This window comes from Amaranthus tricolor, chromosome 16, assembly GCF_026212465.1.
Source record: "Amaranthus tricolor cultivar Red isolate AtriRed21 chromosome 16, ASM2621246v1, whole genome shotgun sequence".
Lineage (NCBI taxonomy): Eukaryota > Viridiplantae > Streptophyta > Magnoliopsida > Caryophyllales > Amaranthaceae > Amaranthus > Amaranthus tricolor.
The window spans coordinates 9376774-9394922 of NC_080062.1; the positions used below are offsets into that span (position 1 = coordinate 9376774).

The following is an 18149-nucleotide window of genomic DNA, read 5'->3' on the forward strand; positions in this document are numbered from 1 at the left end:
TAACAATATATTTGGGGTTATAACATAATATATTTGTTGTTATAACATAATATATTTGGAGTTATAACATAATATATTGGAGGTAATAATAACTAATATTTAGGGTTATAACATAATATAATTGGTATTATAACTGTGAACATTCGACATAGGTTGACGTAGTTGAGAGTATAATATTGTGTAGTGTGGGTTATATCATTTTTAGTTGGTTTTATAACATAATGTAGTTGGGAGTATAATATTGTTTAATTGGTGTTATAAAATAGTTTAATTGGGATTACAACATAGTTTATTAGGGGTTATAACATAGTTTAATTGTGATTATAACATTGTTTAGTTGGGGGCATAACATTATTTAGTTGGGATTATAACATTACTTTATAAATCCAAAATATTATAAATACTATGCACAATTGTAAACACAAATATAATCTATTATAAACCCATATATACAATATTATAAATTCAAATACACACTATTATATTTCCAACATAATCCCAAATATAAATGCATAACAATACGACACATACCGCTATTATAAACCCAAATATACAATATAATAAATTTAAATATATAATATTATAATTTCAGTTACTATAAACCCTTTGTTTGGGTACTTGATCAGCCACCTTTGATTGTTGAGGGTTGTCATTATGATCCTTAGTTAGAATCTTTTTTTATCTTCCTTGTGAATACAGAAGCCAAGACAACACCATCACTTATCTTTTTCATTTTTTAAACCCTAAAATCAAGAACAAGTAAAATCAAAAAACAAACAAATTTAAAATATTAAAATATTAAACTATAAACTTTAATTAGGTTAAAACACCAACTTACGTTCCTTCTTTAAGCCCAATTTTGTTGTCTTCTTCAACATCATTGTTTTTCTAAAGCTTAAAATAAAAAATAATAATCAGAATATTGTACATTTATAATTACAATCATTTTCATTGGTGAAGATACAAACGAAAATGGTGATAATATAAAAAAAATTGAAAAAAAAATGGAAGATTGATAAAAAAACAAAAATGAAGAAGATACATACCTTTGATGAGAACTAAGCAAATGTTGAAGATGAAATCAAGGAACTAAGCACGCAAATGGAAAATTTTATGGTCGAAAATGGCAATTGAAGATTGTTAGGAAAGAGGAATGAAAATTGAAAAGTTTCTAATTGGGTGTGAATGTGTGATTACTTTACACGTATTTTAATTTATTTTTGAATTTTTTTTATTTTTTTTAAAATTAAAAAGTGCACCGACTCACTATAAAACGTGTTTAATAAAGACGGTGTCAACTAAAAATTTGTGTAATTATTTTTCCCACCAAAAAGAACAACAAACAGAAAAGTCTTTAGAAGTCAGTTCTCTCCCATTTCCTCACTACAGACTTCTTCCTTCATTTCACAGTCTTCTCAATTTTCCTTCTTTCCATCTTCAATGGCGCTCCTTTTCAGAGACAGGAGCTCCATGGGAGATTCACGTAGAGAAGCTACACCTCCACCTTCATCTCCATTACCATCTCAACCACCTTCTTCTTCTCTCTCTTCACCTTTCGTCACCGACCTCACTCCCTCCCTCTCTCTCCTTGACCTTCGTTCCACCGCCTACGAAATCTTCGTTGCCGCTTCTCGAACTTCCTCTGGAAAAACCCTTTCTTCTGCTTCGAACTCCTCCCCTACTTCTGCCACTTCTGCCGCAATAGCTACCAATGGCGGCTCGAATTCCGGTGGATTGCAACGGTCGTTAACTTCAACGGCGGCGAGTAGAGTGAAGAAAGGGTTGAAATCGTTAACTTCGTCGAGTTTAGGGTTGAAGAAAAGTAGTAATGGTAGTCCAGGGTCACAGATTAGTCACAATAGCCCTAATAAAAAACCTTTAACGGTTGGTGAGCTTATGAGGGTTCAGATGAGAGTTTCTGAAACTGCTGATTCTAGAATTCGTAAAGCTTTTCTCAGAATCGCTGCTTCTCAGGTTAGAATATGAGATCTCATGCTTTTGATTAACTTTTAGTTGGATTTGTTCTGAATTATGTTTATGTGGTGCTTGGATGGTAGAAGATCAAGTTTTTGCTGCTTTAGGTTGGGAATTTAATTTGATTTAGTTAAATTTTGGTTGATTTTGGAATTAGAGGTTCGAAGATCAAAATGTAGTTGGTTTAGATTCAAATTTTGTGAATTTTACCTTATTGTTTGCAAATTTTTTTATCTTACGGAGTTAAAATTTTCTGGAAATAAATCTATTGTTCTTGATGTGAGATTTGGTTTGTTTTTTTAATGCGTATTCTTTAATTTATTGATTAATTAAAATGGTAATTTATAAATTGATGATTCACTCATTGTTTAGATTAGGAAGATGAGAAAACAAATCAATTTGAGCTTTACATTGGCATTTTTGTCGGTGGATTACATGTTACTTCACGCGAAGCTAGAAAATAAAAGGACCTTTTTTTAATTGTGTGTTTATTTTAATAATCAACTAAGTTGGTGAGTGAGTGGTAATGGAAGTTTTTCTTTTTTTTTTTTGATCTTTTATTCTTTCTTCGCTGGAGGTAGGGGTTTGTTTGACGTAATGGAATGTGGAATTATTATTACACCAGTATAAAAACTGGAATGAGGTATTGATTTTTTGTAAATGGTGTAAAGTTGTAATTCACATTGTGATAGTGGGATGGGATTTTAATATTGAATCTTGATATGCTATAAAGTTCTGGCTTGATGTTCCTAGGAATAATAGGATTTTGTTCCACGAAAGAAAAGAAGGAAAAAAGGCTTGTCTAGTAGGAGTCGTACATTGGTTGTTCAGAAAATGTATGTCAAATGACTAATTGTTTTATAAGTGGTGTACATCATCACCTTGAAGTACCCAGAACTGTGTTGAAGAAAACCTGAAGTTACCTTTATATGCTAAGATCCCCAAATAATGCAAATCTAAGAGATTAGTACATAAGCCATTGTTGGTTGTATGATTAGATTATGAGAATTTGAGTCATACCTACATTTTGCAGCAATGTGTGTCATGACCCATGAAGTAGTTGCCTGAGTAGCTGTTTATTTCCTTTGAATCATGTCATTGGATTAGAACTATGACAAACTGTAATGTTGTATTATCATCATCAAAAAGTAAGATTCTATATCAATTATTATCATATTTGGGAATCCAAAATAATTATTGGTGTAATTTCAAAGCTTTTTTCCTTTCCTTTTGAGGTTTTAAACCGATGTTGGAGCTTGGTATATGATTCATACCTTTTATGTGTTTCATAATGCTTCAAGTAACTGAAATTAGTGACTATTTTATCGTTCTTGTTACAGCTTGGAAAACGTATTGATAATTTGGTTTTACCACTGGAGCTTTTACAACAGCTTAAGTCGTCAGACTTTACTGATCAACAAGAATATGATGCATGGCAAAAACGAAATTTGAGAGTGCTTGAAGCCGGTCTTATATTACATCCTTATCAGCCAATTGGTAAAGCTGATGCGAGCTCCCAACAATTGCAAAAGATAATTCATGGAGCTTTGGAGAGGCCGATAGAGACAGGGAAAAACAATGAATCAATGCAGGTTCTTCGTAGTGCTGTAGTGGCTTTGGCTTGCAAAGCGGCTGATGGATTGTCAGATTCTTGTCATTGGGCGGATGGGTTCCCCCTCAATCTCTGTCTCTATGAGATGTTGCTTGAAGCGTGCTTTGATGTTAATGATGAATCTTCAATTATTGAAGAAGTGGATGAACTTATGGACCTTATCAAGAAAACGTGGCCTATTCTTGGCATTAACCAATTATTGCATAACCTCTGTTTTACATGGGTTCTGTTTAATCGTTTTATTGCTACTGGTCAAGTTGAAAGTGATCTCCTGTCTGCAGTTGATGGTCAGCTAGAAGAAGTAGCAAAAGATGCTAAGACAACAAAGGATTCCGTATATTCCAAGTTCTTGAGTGCAACACTAACTTCTATTTTGGGTTGGGTGGAAAGAAGACTGCTTGCATATCATGACACGTTTGATAATGTAAATATTAATACCATGCCTAATATAGTTTCTATTGGGATATCTGCGGCTAAAATATTAGTTGAAGATATATCTCATGAGTACCGTAGAAAGAGGAAAAGTGAAGTTGCTGTGGCTCGTAGCAGAATCGATACATACATCCGGTCATCACTTCGCACTGCATTCGCTCAGGCAAGTTTTCTTGGAACTGTTGTGTGTCGCATGCATAATCTTATTTTTCGGTTCCTTGATTAATGAGAGAATGCTTTTCTCATATTTTGGATGAGATGTCTTAGGGAATATCTGGATATGTATTGTGTACATTGTCTTACGTCCTACTTGATTTCTATGAGGAGAGTTTGGTAGGGGTAGTATAAGAATCCCTTGAACTTTACTCACTGTTAGGATGCATTGGCTTGAATTGTTTGCATTTTGCCAAATCGCTTTAGTTTTGGACGTGCATTATAGAAAAAACAGAGTGGTGGTTGTCACTTTTAGATTATTTATTCCCAGAGCTGGTTGTAGATGCTGAACTACTCTTATCCAATTTTTTGAATCATCCTAAATCATGCCTTTCGGTCTCTGTGGATGTGTGGCCTAAAACTGCTGATAGAAGTTATATTTGGTTTTTAACTGCAGATGATGGAGAAGGCGGATTCAAGTCGGAGAGCATCAAAGAATCAGCCACACCCTCTTCCTGTTCTTGCGATCCTTGCTAAAGATGTCGGTGAGCTTGCTGCTCATGAGAAGAAAGTATTCAGTCCAATATTGAAGAGATGGCATCCTTTGGCTGCTGGTGTTGCGGTTGCAACCCTCCATGCTTGCTATGGCAATGAATTAAAGCAATTCATTTCAAGTATAACGGAGTTGACACCTGATGCTGTGGAAATCTTGAGAGCAGCTGACAAGTTGGAGCAAGATCTCGTGCAAACAGCGGTCGAAGATTCAGTGGATAGCGACGATGGTGGTAAGGCAGTCATCCGTGAGATGCCTCCGTATGAGGCTCAAGCTGCTATAGCCAATTTGGTCAAAGTTTGGATGAAAATGAGACTGGATAGAATGAAGGAACGGGTTGAAAGGAACATACAAGCAGAGGTATTTCTATCTATTTTACAATTTTTTCAAGTTAATGTGCATGGTTGGGGAAGAATAGATGATAACCTAAATGTACTATTGACTTTGGGCAGTAATTTTTCCTTTGTATGTGTGATTTGTGATACTATCTTCAAACTCCTCCCAATTAACCTTTAAATTGGCATGTGGCAGAGAGGCTAGTTTAGTTTTACAGCCATATGTTGCTTTGCATTCTCTTTTCTCCGACTTTGCAATGACCCTTCTATAGAATTCATTTGGAATACCATACTCATTATAAGTTGAAGCCTGTCATGAAATTTCGAGACCGTTGTTATCCCTTGTCTCAACGTCTGAAGTGATTACATTTTACATGCTCTTTTGAATTGATGAAACGGTAATATAAACAGCACAAGGATGTTATGCTTATTTTAGGGAGCAGGGGCGCGGTAGTTTGGTGTATAATTATCGTTATTACTTGTGGTTTATGGAGTTGCTGTTGCGCGTGTGATACAAAGAGAATTTCATTTGGGGGCTTGATGACTTTGAGCCTTTGACTGTCTTTGAGTGACATGCTGGCTCACAAAGCATAATCAGTAATCACAGAAAGTAGGAAATTTGATGCATAATGATTGATGCCATGGTTCAAGGCTCAGTATGATCTGTGTAACATATTCCTTGACAATAAATGAGTGAAGTGTTACTGAATTTGCTGGTTTCCCGAGCAGATTACAACTTGATCATTTCGACATGAAATGCATTTTGGTAGGTTTGAGATCTGATACGCCGAAATTAGCTTCCTAACATCTTGCCATCATATGTCTGCACTTAGATGACAAAAGCACAAATCAAGAAATTTCGCCAATGTAGGCTCTAAATCTTGAAACCTATATCCATCTTTTAGATGGGAAAGTTGGTATATTAAGAAACAATATCTTGGGGATATTAAGCATTGCTCAATCCCTTCAATTTACTAGGAATAATAAAACTGGAACCTGTATACTTGATCTTAATTTACTTTGATTCACATGTTCCCTTAGCATCTTGTATTAATCAATTGGTACCAAGAGTTCTGCATATATCCATAAAAAACCCTAACACATAGCTTTTTCGTCTTCAATATGTCATACCTTTAACTAGAATATAATTCTGATCTTTAAGGGAGGGAGCTATAGTTTTTGGAATGTCAAAATGAAGACTAGTCTAAGAGTCAGAGATTTGTGGAAGTAGTGGTGGTCCTAATGCTGAAATCACATTTTCTTCAAGTTGTTATGATGGAATACCGTTTGCAAATCCATCAAAGGGGGAGATAATCAAAGACTAGAATGCTTTGCATATCCTTCAAAATGCCTGGACAGATGCCATTTTGTTCAAGAATAGTTATTGCAAGTTTTTCTAAATAAGCTTGCAGAAAGAGTTTCACGGAAGTCTGAACATTAATACCATCAGACTTCAAAACTTGAGAATAGATCTTGGGAATTTGAGTATGGAGTCTTGAGAATCCATCAATGATTACCATACAAGAGTCACATATGTAGTTAATCAAATGAAGATGTATATAGATGAGATAGATGAGATTAAAGAAGATGTTGTCAACAAAATCTTGAGCACTGTGACAGAACTATATGATAGTGCAGTCAGTGTTAAAGAAAGGACACAGGAGTTATCAATGCTAACAATATTAGAAGTGGTAGGCATGGTGAAGGCTTAAGAAGAAAGAACAAAGACGAATCTAGAAGGAGCATTTCAGGCTAGTCACGAAAACAAGAATGACAAGAAGCTCGAAGTCATAAATACTTTGAAGTCCACTTTTGCATAAGAAGGAATGCAACCAAAAAGAAAGACAAGTTTTTTCCATGTAGAATTCTCAAGATACCTAATCACGTTGAGAGTGATTTTAGATGGAAAGACAAGTCTTAGGGTAATGATTAAGAGAGAGAGATTGCAAAAAGAAGCATAAACAAGCATTGGCACAAGCATAAGTTTAAGAAGAAGTAGGTCATTTGTTTAGTGTGCATGAAGATGACTAAGAATCAACAAATTAATGGTTAATTGATAGTGGATGCAGTATCCACGTGACCAAAGATTCATTCGATTTTACGCAACTTAATACTTCAATCAAAATTCCTTTCAGATTGAGAAATTGAATTGTCATTAGTTCAAGGGGTGAAGGCACAATTGCGATAAAAACTCGCAACGAATTAAAACACGTCAAAGAAGTCTTGTATATGTACTAGGTTTGAGTAAGAATTTGATTAGTGTACCGCAATTGATGAAAATTTGGCCCATAGTTCATTTCCAAGGTAATACTTACAGTATTTTAGATCCTTTCCAAAAGAAATAACAAGTATTTATATGAATGATAAAAGCTTCATATTGTATTGGTCTTATGTATTCCTTCATGATTCTAAAGCCAAAATAGATAAGCCACTTTTGCAACAAGAAAATAGGTCTCCTAGTACTTCCGTTAGAATTAGTACTATAGAAACATAATTAGAGGCAAGTAGTGTATGCTTGCTGGATTTTGTGTAGGATCAGTAGTAGATGTAGTATGAGAAGGAGATGAATTATCAGAGGATATGTCTGCCATGGATGCGAAGGAAAGATAAAGAGTACAAAAAAAAAATCAGGAGGTGTGGTGAAGGATTAGAAAAAGCTATGATACTATAATAGTTTTATGAAGAAAGTATCTTCTGAATTTGGAAAATAATCTTTTGGTACTTTATTCATTGAAGAAGAGGGTATATATACAGAAGGAAATGTTTCCAGAAGCTACACTCTAACAAGAAAATAAAGCTGAATATAACAAACTATAAAAGAAGAAATACACCAAAACAGAATCTGTAACAAACTAATGACGTGGCTGTATTCTAGAATGAAATAGATCAGTGAGCTTGGGTATTGTTGAGATGAGGCTGCATAGTAGGCTGCATAGCTGATATATTATCATTGTTCAAGCTCTTGAGTTCGACATCAGTGACTCTGTTGCTGTGTTTTCGACTCTGTTTCAAATTTTTAGCCTTGGAAACTGCGAGTCACAAACTTGCAGACTAAAGACTTGGAGTTCCTGCTAATTTTTTTGTTGGACAGAGGGTGTTTGTTTGCTCTTAAACAGACAAAAATATAGAAATTTACTATTTAGCCAGTAACTTGGCTAGAGTCCTGAACTCATGTCCACCAGTATCTTATGCATAAGCTATGTGATGTCCGACTGAGTCAAGAGCCAGGACTAATTTGGACCTATATATGCATTTTATTGCATATATAAGTATTAAGCTACGTGTGTTCTCCAGGGTCAATATGTCTATAATTGAACATTTATTGTTAGGGTTATTTTCCTGCAGCGTCAATAGGGTCTCTTCTTGTACAGGTTGAAATCATGGCCTGGTCTGACATAACATAATTTTTAATAATGCTAGGTTTGGAATCCACGTGCCATCCAAGACGGACTTGCACCTTCTGCCGTTGAGGTTCTGCGGGTCGTAGATGATATTTTGGATGCATTCTTTCAACTGCCTATTCCAATGCATCCAGCACTGCTCCCCGACTTGATAGCTGGTCTTGACCGATGCTTAAAATACTACACAAGCAAAGCTAAATCTGGCTGTGGTATGTACCTGTGATCTATGGCCTATCTCTCTGAAATTCAGGTACTCGTGTTTTTGACTACGTAATCTTTGTAATTCTCTTCATCACAGGATCACGAAATACATTTCTACCAACTATGCCAGCTTTGACAAGATGTCCCATTGGGTCAAAATTAGGTGTTTTTAAGAAAAAAGATAAACCTTTGAATTCTCTGAGAAAAAGCTCTCAAGTTGCTGTGAATGGGGAGGCTGCATCTGGAGTGCCACAGCTTTGCGTGCGGATAAACACCTTGCACAAAATCCGGTCAGAGTTGGAAGTTGTGGAGAAAAGAATAATCACCCTCTTGAGGAATTGTGAGTCTGCTTGTGAAGAAGACTTTTCAGGTGGCTTAGGAAAAAAGTTTGATATGACACCAGCAGCCTGTGTAGATGCTATCCAACAACTTTCAGAGGCTGTGGCTTACAAACTTGTCTTCCACGATTTAAGCCATGTCTTGTGGGATAATTTATATGTTGGAGATGCATCATCATCGAGAATTGAGCCTTTCCTGCAGGAGCTAGAGCAGAACTTATTAATCATATCAGATACTGTAAACGAAAGGATACGAACACGAATTATCACAGACATCATGAGAGCTTCATACGATGGATTCTTATTAGTGTTGCTTGCTGGGGGGCCTTACCGTGCCTTCTCGTGTCAGGATTTTAAGATCATAGAGGACGATTTTAAAGCACTTAAAGACCTCTTTTGGGCTGATGGTGATGGGTTGCCTATTGATATAATTAACAAATATTCATCTACGGCAAGAGAAGTTCTTCCTCTCTTTAACACTGATACAGAATCTCTCATTGAACGTTTCAGACGTGTGATTATAGAAGCTTATGGTTCTTCTGCGAAGACCAAGTTTCCACTACCTCCTACTTCCGGTGAATGGAATCCAACAGAACCAAATACGTTACTGCGTGTCTTGTGTCACAGGAATGATGATACTGCTTCAAAGTTCCTTAGAAAGACATACAATTTACCTAAAAAACTGTAACTTGTGATGATTTTGATGCTGTCATCAACGGACAAGGCTACACGTTTGGTTCTTGGATTGGTTAAAGAAACAGGAATTGTTTCTTATGGTTGAGCATCTATGTGAAGTTTTCCATCTATAAAGATTCATGTAATTCGAGTACAAGATCAAATACCTACTGAAGCTTCATCTAGAGCGTTTGCATATGATAGTAGTGTTTACGATTGAGTTGTGTAATGTTCCACTGTGGTTGCTTTCCTTGGCTAATTGGCTACTTCTGGTACTGACTGCAAGCATAGCAGGTTTGATTGTCATCTACTATTGTTCATAGTGCTATCTGTTTCATGTATGTATTATAGCCATCTTTCATTTGTATAATGTTAACTCATAATTCTTTTATTAAAGATATTCATTATTATTTGTTTGAACAATGGTATTCATAACCTTAAGAGAGAATTAAAAAGCTCAAAAATGTAATTATTATACTTCTGATAATTTGGTGATAAATTTTCATTTTAATTCTATTTTAGGTTGCATTTGGGAACAAGTATTTTATTTCAAATTATAGATTTTAATTATGAAATCATTAATGAAAAATTTGAGAATGACAAGGTTTGGGAGGTTATTCTCAAATCTTCATTTTTAACCATTTTTATAACAATGGTAGTTTTGACTCAAATCCAAATTTAAAAGTTTTTTTATTTGTCAAACACTAAATTTATGTCAAATTTATAGGGCATTACTATTTGTCGCCACCCTTTTCATTTTATCGCCACCCCTCCTAATGAAATTACGAATTTGCCCCTGAATTTTAAAAATTTACAAATGTGCCATTGGAGTTAATAACTTTTCATTTTAATTTTTTTTTAATTTTTTTTAATTTTTTTTAATTATTTTTATTTACATTATTATTGTTATTATAATTATTATTATTTTTGTTATTATTATTATTATTATTATTATTATTAAACCACAATAATAATAATAATAATAATAATAATAATAATAATAATAATAATAACAAAAATAATAATAATTATAATAACAATAATAATAAAAATTTAAAAAAAAAATTTTAAAAAAAATCTAAAAAAAAAAAACCAGTCGCACAAAACGTGCAACTAGTTTTTTTTTTTTTTTTTTTTTTTTTTTCTAAAAAAAAATTATTTATTTATTTATTTTTTTTGAATTTCGACTTATAAAATTTCTTTTGTTTAATTAATTTATTTTTTAAGTTACTTATTTAAATAATAATAATAATAATAATAATAATAATAATAATAATAATAATAATAATAATAATAATAATAATAATAATAATAACATTTAGAAACATAAATTAAATATAATAATTAAAACAAAAATAATAATTTAATAATAATAACAATAACAACCACAATAATAATAATAATAATAATAATAATAATAATAATAATAATAATAATAATAATAATAATAACAAAAATAATAATAATTATAATAACAATAACAGTATAAATAAAAATAATAAAAAAAAATTAGTCCCACAGTATAAAAATAATAATTAAAATTTCTTTTGTTTAATTAATTTATTTTTAAGTTACTTTTATAGTAATAATAATAATAATAATAATAATAATAATAATAATAATAATAACTTAAAAAATGAATTAATTAAACAAAAGAAATTTTATAAATCGAAATTCAAAAAAAAAAATAAAATAAAATAAAAAAATAAAAAAATAAAAAAAACCAGACGCACGTTTTGTGCGACTGTTTTTTTTTTTTTTATAAAATTTTTATTATTATTGTTATTATAATTATTATTATTTTTGTTGTTGTTATTATTATTATTATTATTATTATTATTATTATTGTGGTTTAATAATAATAATAATAACAAAAATAATAATAATTATAATAACAATAATAATATAAATAAAAATAATAAAAAAAATTTAAAAAAATGAAAATGAAAAGTTATTAACTCCAATGGCATATTTGTAAATTTTTAAAGTTCAGAGGCAAATTCGTAATTTCATTAGGAGGAGTGGCGATAAAATGAAAAGGGTGGCGACAAATAAGAATCGGGAATTTATATTCATAATATTAATTCTTTTTGAAATGAAAATGTTATTTTAATTCTTAGGATCGCATACTTCTTTCCCTTTTTAGTTGCACCCGCAAATTAAGAGGTAGAAAAATGGTCAAATGTTTATCTTTGCTTATAATGATATTAAAAGCAAAGACATTAAAAGATATACGTTATTGTTTTCTTATGAAAATATTTTTAATCTTGTTTGTTAGTGGTGAAAATTATAATACTATACTTATTAAATGACCTAATTAAAATATAAATGTGATGTTAATAAAATGACTTGTTTTTACTGAAAACAAAATGGTGAAAGTAATCAAGAGAGGAAAATAATACAATTGTCTCATAGAACATAGTCCATTAGAAGTGCTCATATCTCTTATTTGTTGGTGCTATTATTTTATTTTTCTGTAGGAGCATGGTATATTGAGTTTTCTTGTACGTTTGCCTAAATTGCATGACATTTCATCCAAAAAAGGAGCAACTCCAAAGTCTAAACGAATGTACGTTCATTTTGTAGACACAGCAAATACTCACTGGAATGCTCTTGCAAGCTCCTACTTAGTCACTTAGGGAGTCATGTATGCAACCTCAGCTTAGTAACACAAAGATATTGCTCAAGGAATACTCGGTCGAGATACTCCCAGCCGGTCTCCTGAGAGACTTCTCTCAGACCTAATCCATTAAAGCTTAATGCGTACTCTTACTCTATATTTTTCTTTATGTGCCGACCCAATTAGAGATGATCTCTCAAACAGATCGTCTCTCATATAGGAAGTAAAATATGTATTACACTGAAGGAATACTCGATCAAGATACCAAAATCTGTAACTTAGAAACTAAAAACAAGAGCAAGAGAAAAAAAAAAACTCCTTACATCACATATAACATATTCTAACATATTTACTTTCTTCCCAATCTCATTTTATACATCCTGTATTGAGTTTATTACTTGCAGTCTTGCAGAAATCTTGTTGACAAGCCTATGGTATCATTTATAATCACAAGCAAAGCTTGCCACGACGTCGAACGGGTTACTAAAAGAGTAACCCTGCATTTGAAAGGCAGAATTCCCTCCATCTTTTATTACTTTCGGCGATTCAATGGGGGCTACTATTTGAAGACTGCATAAACTCGCTCACAATCTCTTGAATCTTCCTCTTCATTATCTTATCCTTCACACAATCGACCATACTTCCAAAGAACATCTCTAAACGTCTTAGCTCTTTACGGTCTGCTGTCTCCAGTATATTATCCCATGCTTTTCCAACGTCAAAAGAATTCGAATTGACCAACGAGACTGGAACATCTTTCTCTTCAAAAGGCCGTGCAAAGAGAGTGCCATGAAGAATGTTTACATAGCGTTCCATCACCGTAAGTTTTGATTGAAGTAGTTTGATCTCTTCCATTGCCGTGGATAACTTTTTTTCCGTTTCTGGCTCCTCGCCTTTTGGCTTCTTCGACTCTTTATCGTTCAAATCTATCCCGTCACTGAAATCTTCCGATAGTGGGGGCCACAAAACCGTCTTTGGAAAATAGGAATCACTTAGTTTGCCATCACCAAGAACTCCACTCCTTCCTCGTCCCCAAGCCCAAAGTTTAAAACCGTCATCTGCAACAAGGACTGTGTGAGCTGCGCCACATGCAACTGCTATAGGACCCGGAAAGTTCAGTCCATGTGGCCCATTACACAAGATTTGTAGTGGTAAAATCGCATCTCCGTGATCCAGCCCTGTAAAACTCATATCAGGGCAAAGCCCAAGACCTTTTTCCATCCCCCATGACCATACTTCCCCAGCCGATGAAACTACACTCGTATGGAACAACCCACAATCTACAGAAACAAGATATGCTTGTTCTGGCAATCCTATAACAGGTTCAGGGAGCGAGGCACTCTGGGTTGTACCTATTACAAGAAAAAGATAAAACACATTTCAGCAGGCCGTCATTTACAACTATAACTACAAAGACGTAAAACTCGATTAAAGTTTAAGTCGCAATATAACAGTACCGTGTCCAAGCTGACCATTTTCTCCGAGACCAAAAGTCCAGCAAACACTTTCTAGTGTATCACTTGGCCTTTTCTTGAGAGTAAGTACAGCGGTGTGAAAAGCTCCACACGCCACCTCATAAGCCCTCCAAGCTGATCCCTCGCTGAACTGAGCAACAATTTGAGGCCGTGATCGGCTCTTTGTATCTCCCAACCCTAGTTGACCATGATAATTGTTACCCCAAGTGTAGCACACGAGATCATCACCGGTATGTTTTTCACCAGCACTAACCAGAGCAATAATGTGCTCATTACCACATGCCACCTTAACAACTGTATGACCATGAAAATCCCACATGGGAACCGGGGTTGGAAAACTTCCGAGCGAGAATGTATCATCGTCAGGACTGCTTTGCTGTGGGATGTTGCCCCACATCCAGAGTGCTCCGAGGTTATCAATAGCAACTGACATCATTCCACCAGCTTCGACGGCACAGACCTGTGACAGTAAAACAACCATGTATGATACAATTGTTTTGTTATTCTTCCCTAATATAGAAAGTGTTCCTGTCTCACCTTCAGTGGATCTGTACTCTTTACCACTGAATCACCACCAAGAGTTTTGGGAGAGTCCAACTGAACTAATTTGTCTAATTTTCGGGGAACTGAGACATTATCTCCATCGAATCCAAGTTGGCTATCTATGAAATGTACAGAAAATCAATCAATCAAAAAGTTTTACTCAGAGAACGTATTTGAAAAGAAAGCATTTTGAGGTGAGAATATATATTACAGGTATTGTAGCCCCAGCACCAAACTGATCCATCATCTGCAATCAATAACGAGGGATCACAAAAGAGGATCCTTTAAAAAAACTCAACACAGCATCAGAATCAATCATCAATCAGTCAAAACTGAAGAATACATACTGACCCTAGTTCGATGTATCCTGCTACACTAAATCAATTATCAATGCAAAAACTTTTCTAAATGAGAAAAATGCTAGAACCAGGGCAAAAGAGGTAGTGTTTAGGATGATAGATTCTGAGATTAAGGCAGAGTAACCAACCACGATAATCTTTTAGGTACTAAATTAGTCCCAAATGGCTCATTGAATCATGTGTACTTCTTAACTTATATATCTGAAGTTATCAATGATGTTTACCGGCAAGAGTCAACCGGAAGCAACCTCTTTGTTATCATTAACAACGGTAAAGTTGCATACATCTGACCCCGAAAACCCCTTAATAGATTTGGGTAAATAACGCTGTAGTTTACACCTCTGTGTTCACTACCCCTTGAATTCATCCCCTCATTGCAAGTTCGATCTTAATGATGATAACATGAATCCCTCATTGCTTCAAACAAACACCAAGATAAAAGATAAGCTGTTAAGAGACTAAATTCATAGCTAAGACCAACTCACACATCGACACACATGACATACATACCTATCTCTAGGCACGAAAGCAAGTCGGATAGGCCATAGCCAACTTGTCATAGTAAACTTATGAGCTAATTTCTTACTCTCTTTTAGGTTCCAACACCATCCATGACTACTCATAAGTCCGTGCTCCCTTAGGTAGATTATGAAGCAACATACACTCCAATAGAAGGAGAAACTATATTTGACATACCATGAATCCATGATTTAAAGGTTTCAAAGACTACAATCAACCAAGTACCAATACAAAAATAATAACATCTGATAGACAACTGTTCAAGCCCAATCAGAAAGTAATCTAAATGTGTGGTTAATAACTCAACTAAACCTCACTAAATCAATTGACGACCACATCATAAATCATAATGCAATCACACAAGCAAAGCCTCCCAATGACTAAAATTCCCATTCCAACAAAAAAATACAATAAATTCCCCTTCATACACCAACTTCATACAAGTAAATAAATAAATACTATTTTTCAACCCTTTCTTATTTTTGATTGGATCCAATGACTTTTCATCAAAAATTCACTTTATACTTATTCAACCTCATCTAATTCTATTTAAAGGGGAGTTTGAAGTTGGGTAAGTCTTATTTGAACGAATTCGAACTTCTTTATTTCGGAAACTAAGATTAATTCACTAATTAAAGAGTCACAGAACATCTACATTAGAATTAACAACAAACATATAGTAAAATTGGGAATTATAAAACAATAGATAGTAGCAATTACCAGAAAGAGCAAGACTGTGATAAGCACCAGCAGCAACACCAATAAAATTGTGAGGTTTCTCAGTCTGAGATAATTTCCCATTATCCAATTTTATAGAAACCGGTAAATTCTCATCAGATTCAGAACCATTACCAAGTCTCCCAAATGTGCCTCTTCCCCATGAATACACCTTCCCATTTCCTGCCCCATTTTTACAGCAAACATATACCCAATAGATTAAAGCAAGTTAAAAATTGAATTACAAACAGAATCGGGAAAATGGGTTCGAAAATAATACCGGAAAGTGCGAGAGTATGAGCTTCACCGGCAGCAACTGCGATGATCTTGTGTGCTGGGTTACGGAGTGGCAGTTCAGGAATCTCTTCCATTGCTCTATTATGTATTGATTTTGAGGGAATTTGTTTGATATCAATGGAGATTGAACTTCGAAGATGCAACAGTATGGGTTATAGAGCAAGATTAAATGAGATTAAAATTAGACAAATTAACAAACTTGTTCAAGCAATTTATACTTGTAGGATGTGCTTGGTTGCTTCAAGGGGATAGAGTAATTGCCTACATGGTCAATGGTTTGGTCAATTGATTTTGTTTTTTATTACAATAGGACAGAAAAGGGCGAGAATCGAATTTAGATTTTTCTTGAAAAAGTGATGTAATATGTTCTAATTAAGGTGATATTCCATTTATGAGTCAATTAATTTGAATAGTTGTTATACTTTTATTTTTCTGTTATAAAATAATTTTTAAGAAATTTTAATTTATTTTCAAAGGATAAGAACTATTTTTATTCCTAAACAATGGGTATTGAATAAAAATGGAACATCTTCAATGCTTCCATCAAGAATGTGTATATGGATCACTTTGCTGAACTTCAAGTATGGAATAAACTCTCTATTCCTAAGGCTAGATTTGGTTGGTGGCTAAAGAAAAACTTAAAACCATGGAATAAAAGCCATGAAAAGAAAGTAATAAACACATTTCCATAAAAGAAAATGTTACAAAGTTAAAATGAACAATAAAAAGAAAAAATGTTGCAAATTTATGAAATAATTATATTTAAATTTGGATTTTTTAAACATTTGAACTATTTTATATATTAGACTTTTGGGTATTGATATAGCTAGTTGTTTAAACTTTTACATTTTGATCAATCTCATGCATTATTATAAGATTGTCTTATTTATTGTAGTGTAATTCGTTTTGAAATAGTTTTATGAGGTAAAAAAATGAGTTTAGATTTGAATTTCTATCAAACTAAAACTTAAAATGTCTTTACACCTTTAAATAAGAGAGTTTTTTTATTGTAACTAATTAGGTTAAATATCAAAATATCTGACAAAGAAATAGGAATAGATTTTAAATAAAAATTATCCTTACAAAAATAAAAAAATAAAAATAAAAATTTTATAGTATTACATAAACTTTTAAATTATAATATCAACTTGGTTGAAAATTCACATTATTTGCATAAGATTTTTTCCATGGAATCAAAAATAACTACCATATAATCTCTTCCAATAAACTGAAAAGCTTTCTTTAAAACGTCACAAAACAAGCTAAAGGAGGCGGCAATTCTTTCTAGTGTTGACCGGTTTGGTATGTTGAGAAAAAAGGATGATTAAGCAAGAATTAAATTAAAAAAAAATAAAAATTTAAGATCTTATTAAAAAAATTAATATTTACTTTTCAACTGAAGTAATACCTATTTGACAACTAATTTTTCCTTATTTTGAATTACATGATAAACCGAAAGAAAGAAAATATTAGCTGAAAATCGAACTCCTCTAGAGCTAAAAGTAATATTTTAAATCTCAATTATTATTACTATTAGATTTTTATAAATAAAATAAATTAATATAATATTTGAAACATATAAATGGAATACAATAAATTGAAAAGAAGAGGGCTTTTTTAAAGTTTAATAAAAACAAGACAAATGAAATATTAATAAACGAAATATGTATCTGAATATATATATATATATATATATATATATATATATATATATATATATATATATAGAGGATATTTTCCCATAATATTGCCCAAAAACAAACTAATTCCCACTTTGCATTAATTGGGAAAATATTTCCCACATTACCGTCCACGTAGGATAGGTTTGGGAATTATTATTATTATTATTTTTTTTAATATAACCGCTAGTTGAAATGGCGGTTTTGTTTAGGAATCTTAAGTAAACCGCTATATGAAATGGCGGTTTACATGAATTTTAATTTTT

The 18149-nt window shown here is 33.0% G+C and overlaps 2 protein-coding genes and 1 long non-coding RNA gene across 3 annotated transcripts; 1 reads left to right on the forward strand and 2 right to left on the reverse strand.

Moving 5' to 3' along the window:
* Nucleotides 1-527: 527 nt before the first annotated feature.
* On the reverse strand, nt 528-1142 carry LOC130802881 (uncharacterized). Its single transcript, XR_009039814.1, has 3 exons — nt 1047-1142; nt 839-888; nt 528-743 (listed from the first exon to the last, which is right to left on the reverse strand). It is a non-coding gene; the product is annotated as an uncharacterized LOC130802881 (long non-coding RNA).
* A 119-nt stretch (nt 1143-1261) lies between these two features.
* LOC130802880 (protein unc-13 homolog) lies at nt 1262-10202 on the forward strand. Its single transcript, XM_057666987.1, has 5 exons — nt 1262-1974; nt 3315-4181; nt 4629-5084; nt 8480-8669; nt 8759-10202. Exons 1-5 carry the CDS (start codon nt 1441-1443, stop codon nt 9685-9687), a joined length of 2976 nt encoding a protein of 991 aa, XP_057522970.1. The 5' UTR covers nt 1262-1440; the 3' UTR covers nt 9688-10202.
* Nucleotides 10203-12423: 2221 nt separating this feature from the next.
* On the reverse strand, nt 12424-16478 carry LOC130802882 (ultraviolet-B receptor UVR8). Its single transcript, XM_057666988.1, has 6 exons — nt 16188-16478; nt 15911-16090; nt 14524-14559; nt 14307-14431; nt 13752-14229; nt 12424-13646 (listed from the first exon to the last, which is right to left on the reverse strand). Exons 1-6 carry the CDS (start codon nt 16276-16278, stop codon nt 12841-12843), a joined length of 1716 nt encoding a protein of 571 aa, XP_057522971.1. The 5' UTR covers nt 16279-16478; the 3' UTR covers nt 12424-12840.
* Nucleotides 16479-18149: the final 1671 nt, after the last annotated feature.

Coding starts and splice junctions, on each gene's coding strand:
- LOC130802880 (XM_057666987.1), top strand. CDS start 1,441: ATGGCGCTCCTTTTCAGAGACAGGAGCTCCATGGGAGATTCACGTAGA. Junction 5,085..8,479: donor AAAGGAACATACAAGCAGAG/GTATTTCTATCT, acceptor TAATAATGCTAG/GTTTGGAATCCACGTGCCAT. Junction 8,670..8,758: donor CAAAGCTAAATCTGGCTGTG/GTATGTACCTGT, acceptor TCTTCATCACAG/GATCACGAAATACATTTCTA.
- LOC130802882 (XM_057666988.1), bottom strand. CDS start 16,278: ATGGAAGAGATTCCTGAACTGCCACTCCGTAACCCAGCACACAAGATC. Junction 16,091..16,187: donor TCATACTCTCGCACTTTCCG/GTATTATTTTCG, acceptor AAAATGGGGCAG/GAAATGGGAAGGTGTATTCA. Junction 14,432..14,523: donor GTGCTGGGGCTACAATACCT/GTAATATATATT, acceptor TACATTTCATAG/ATAGCCAACTTGGATTCGAT.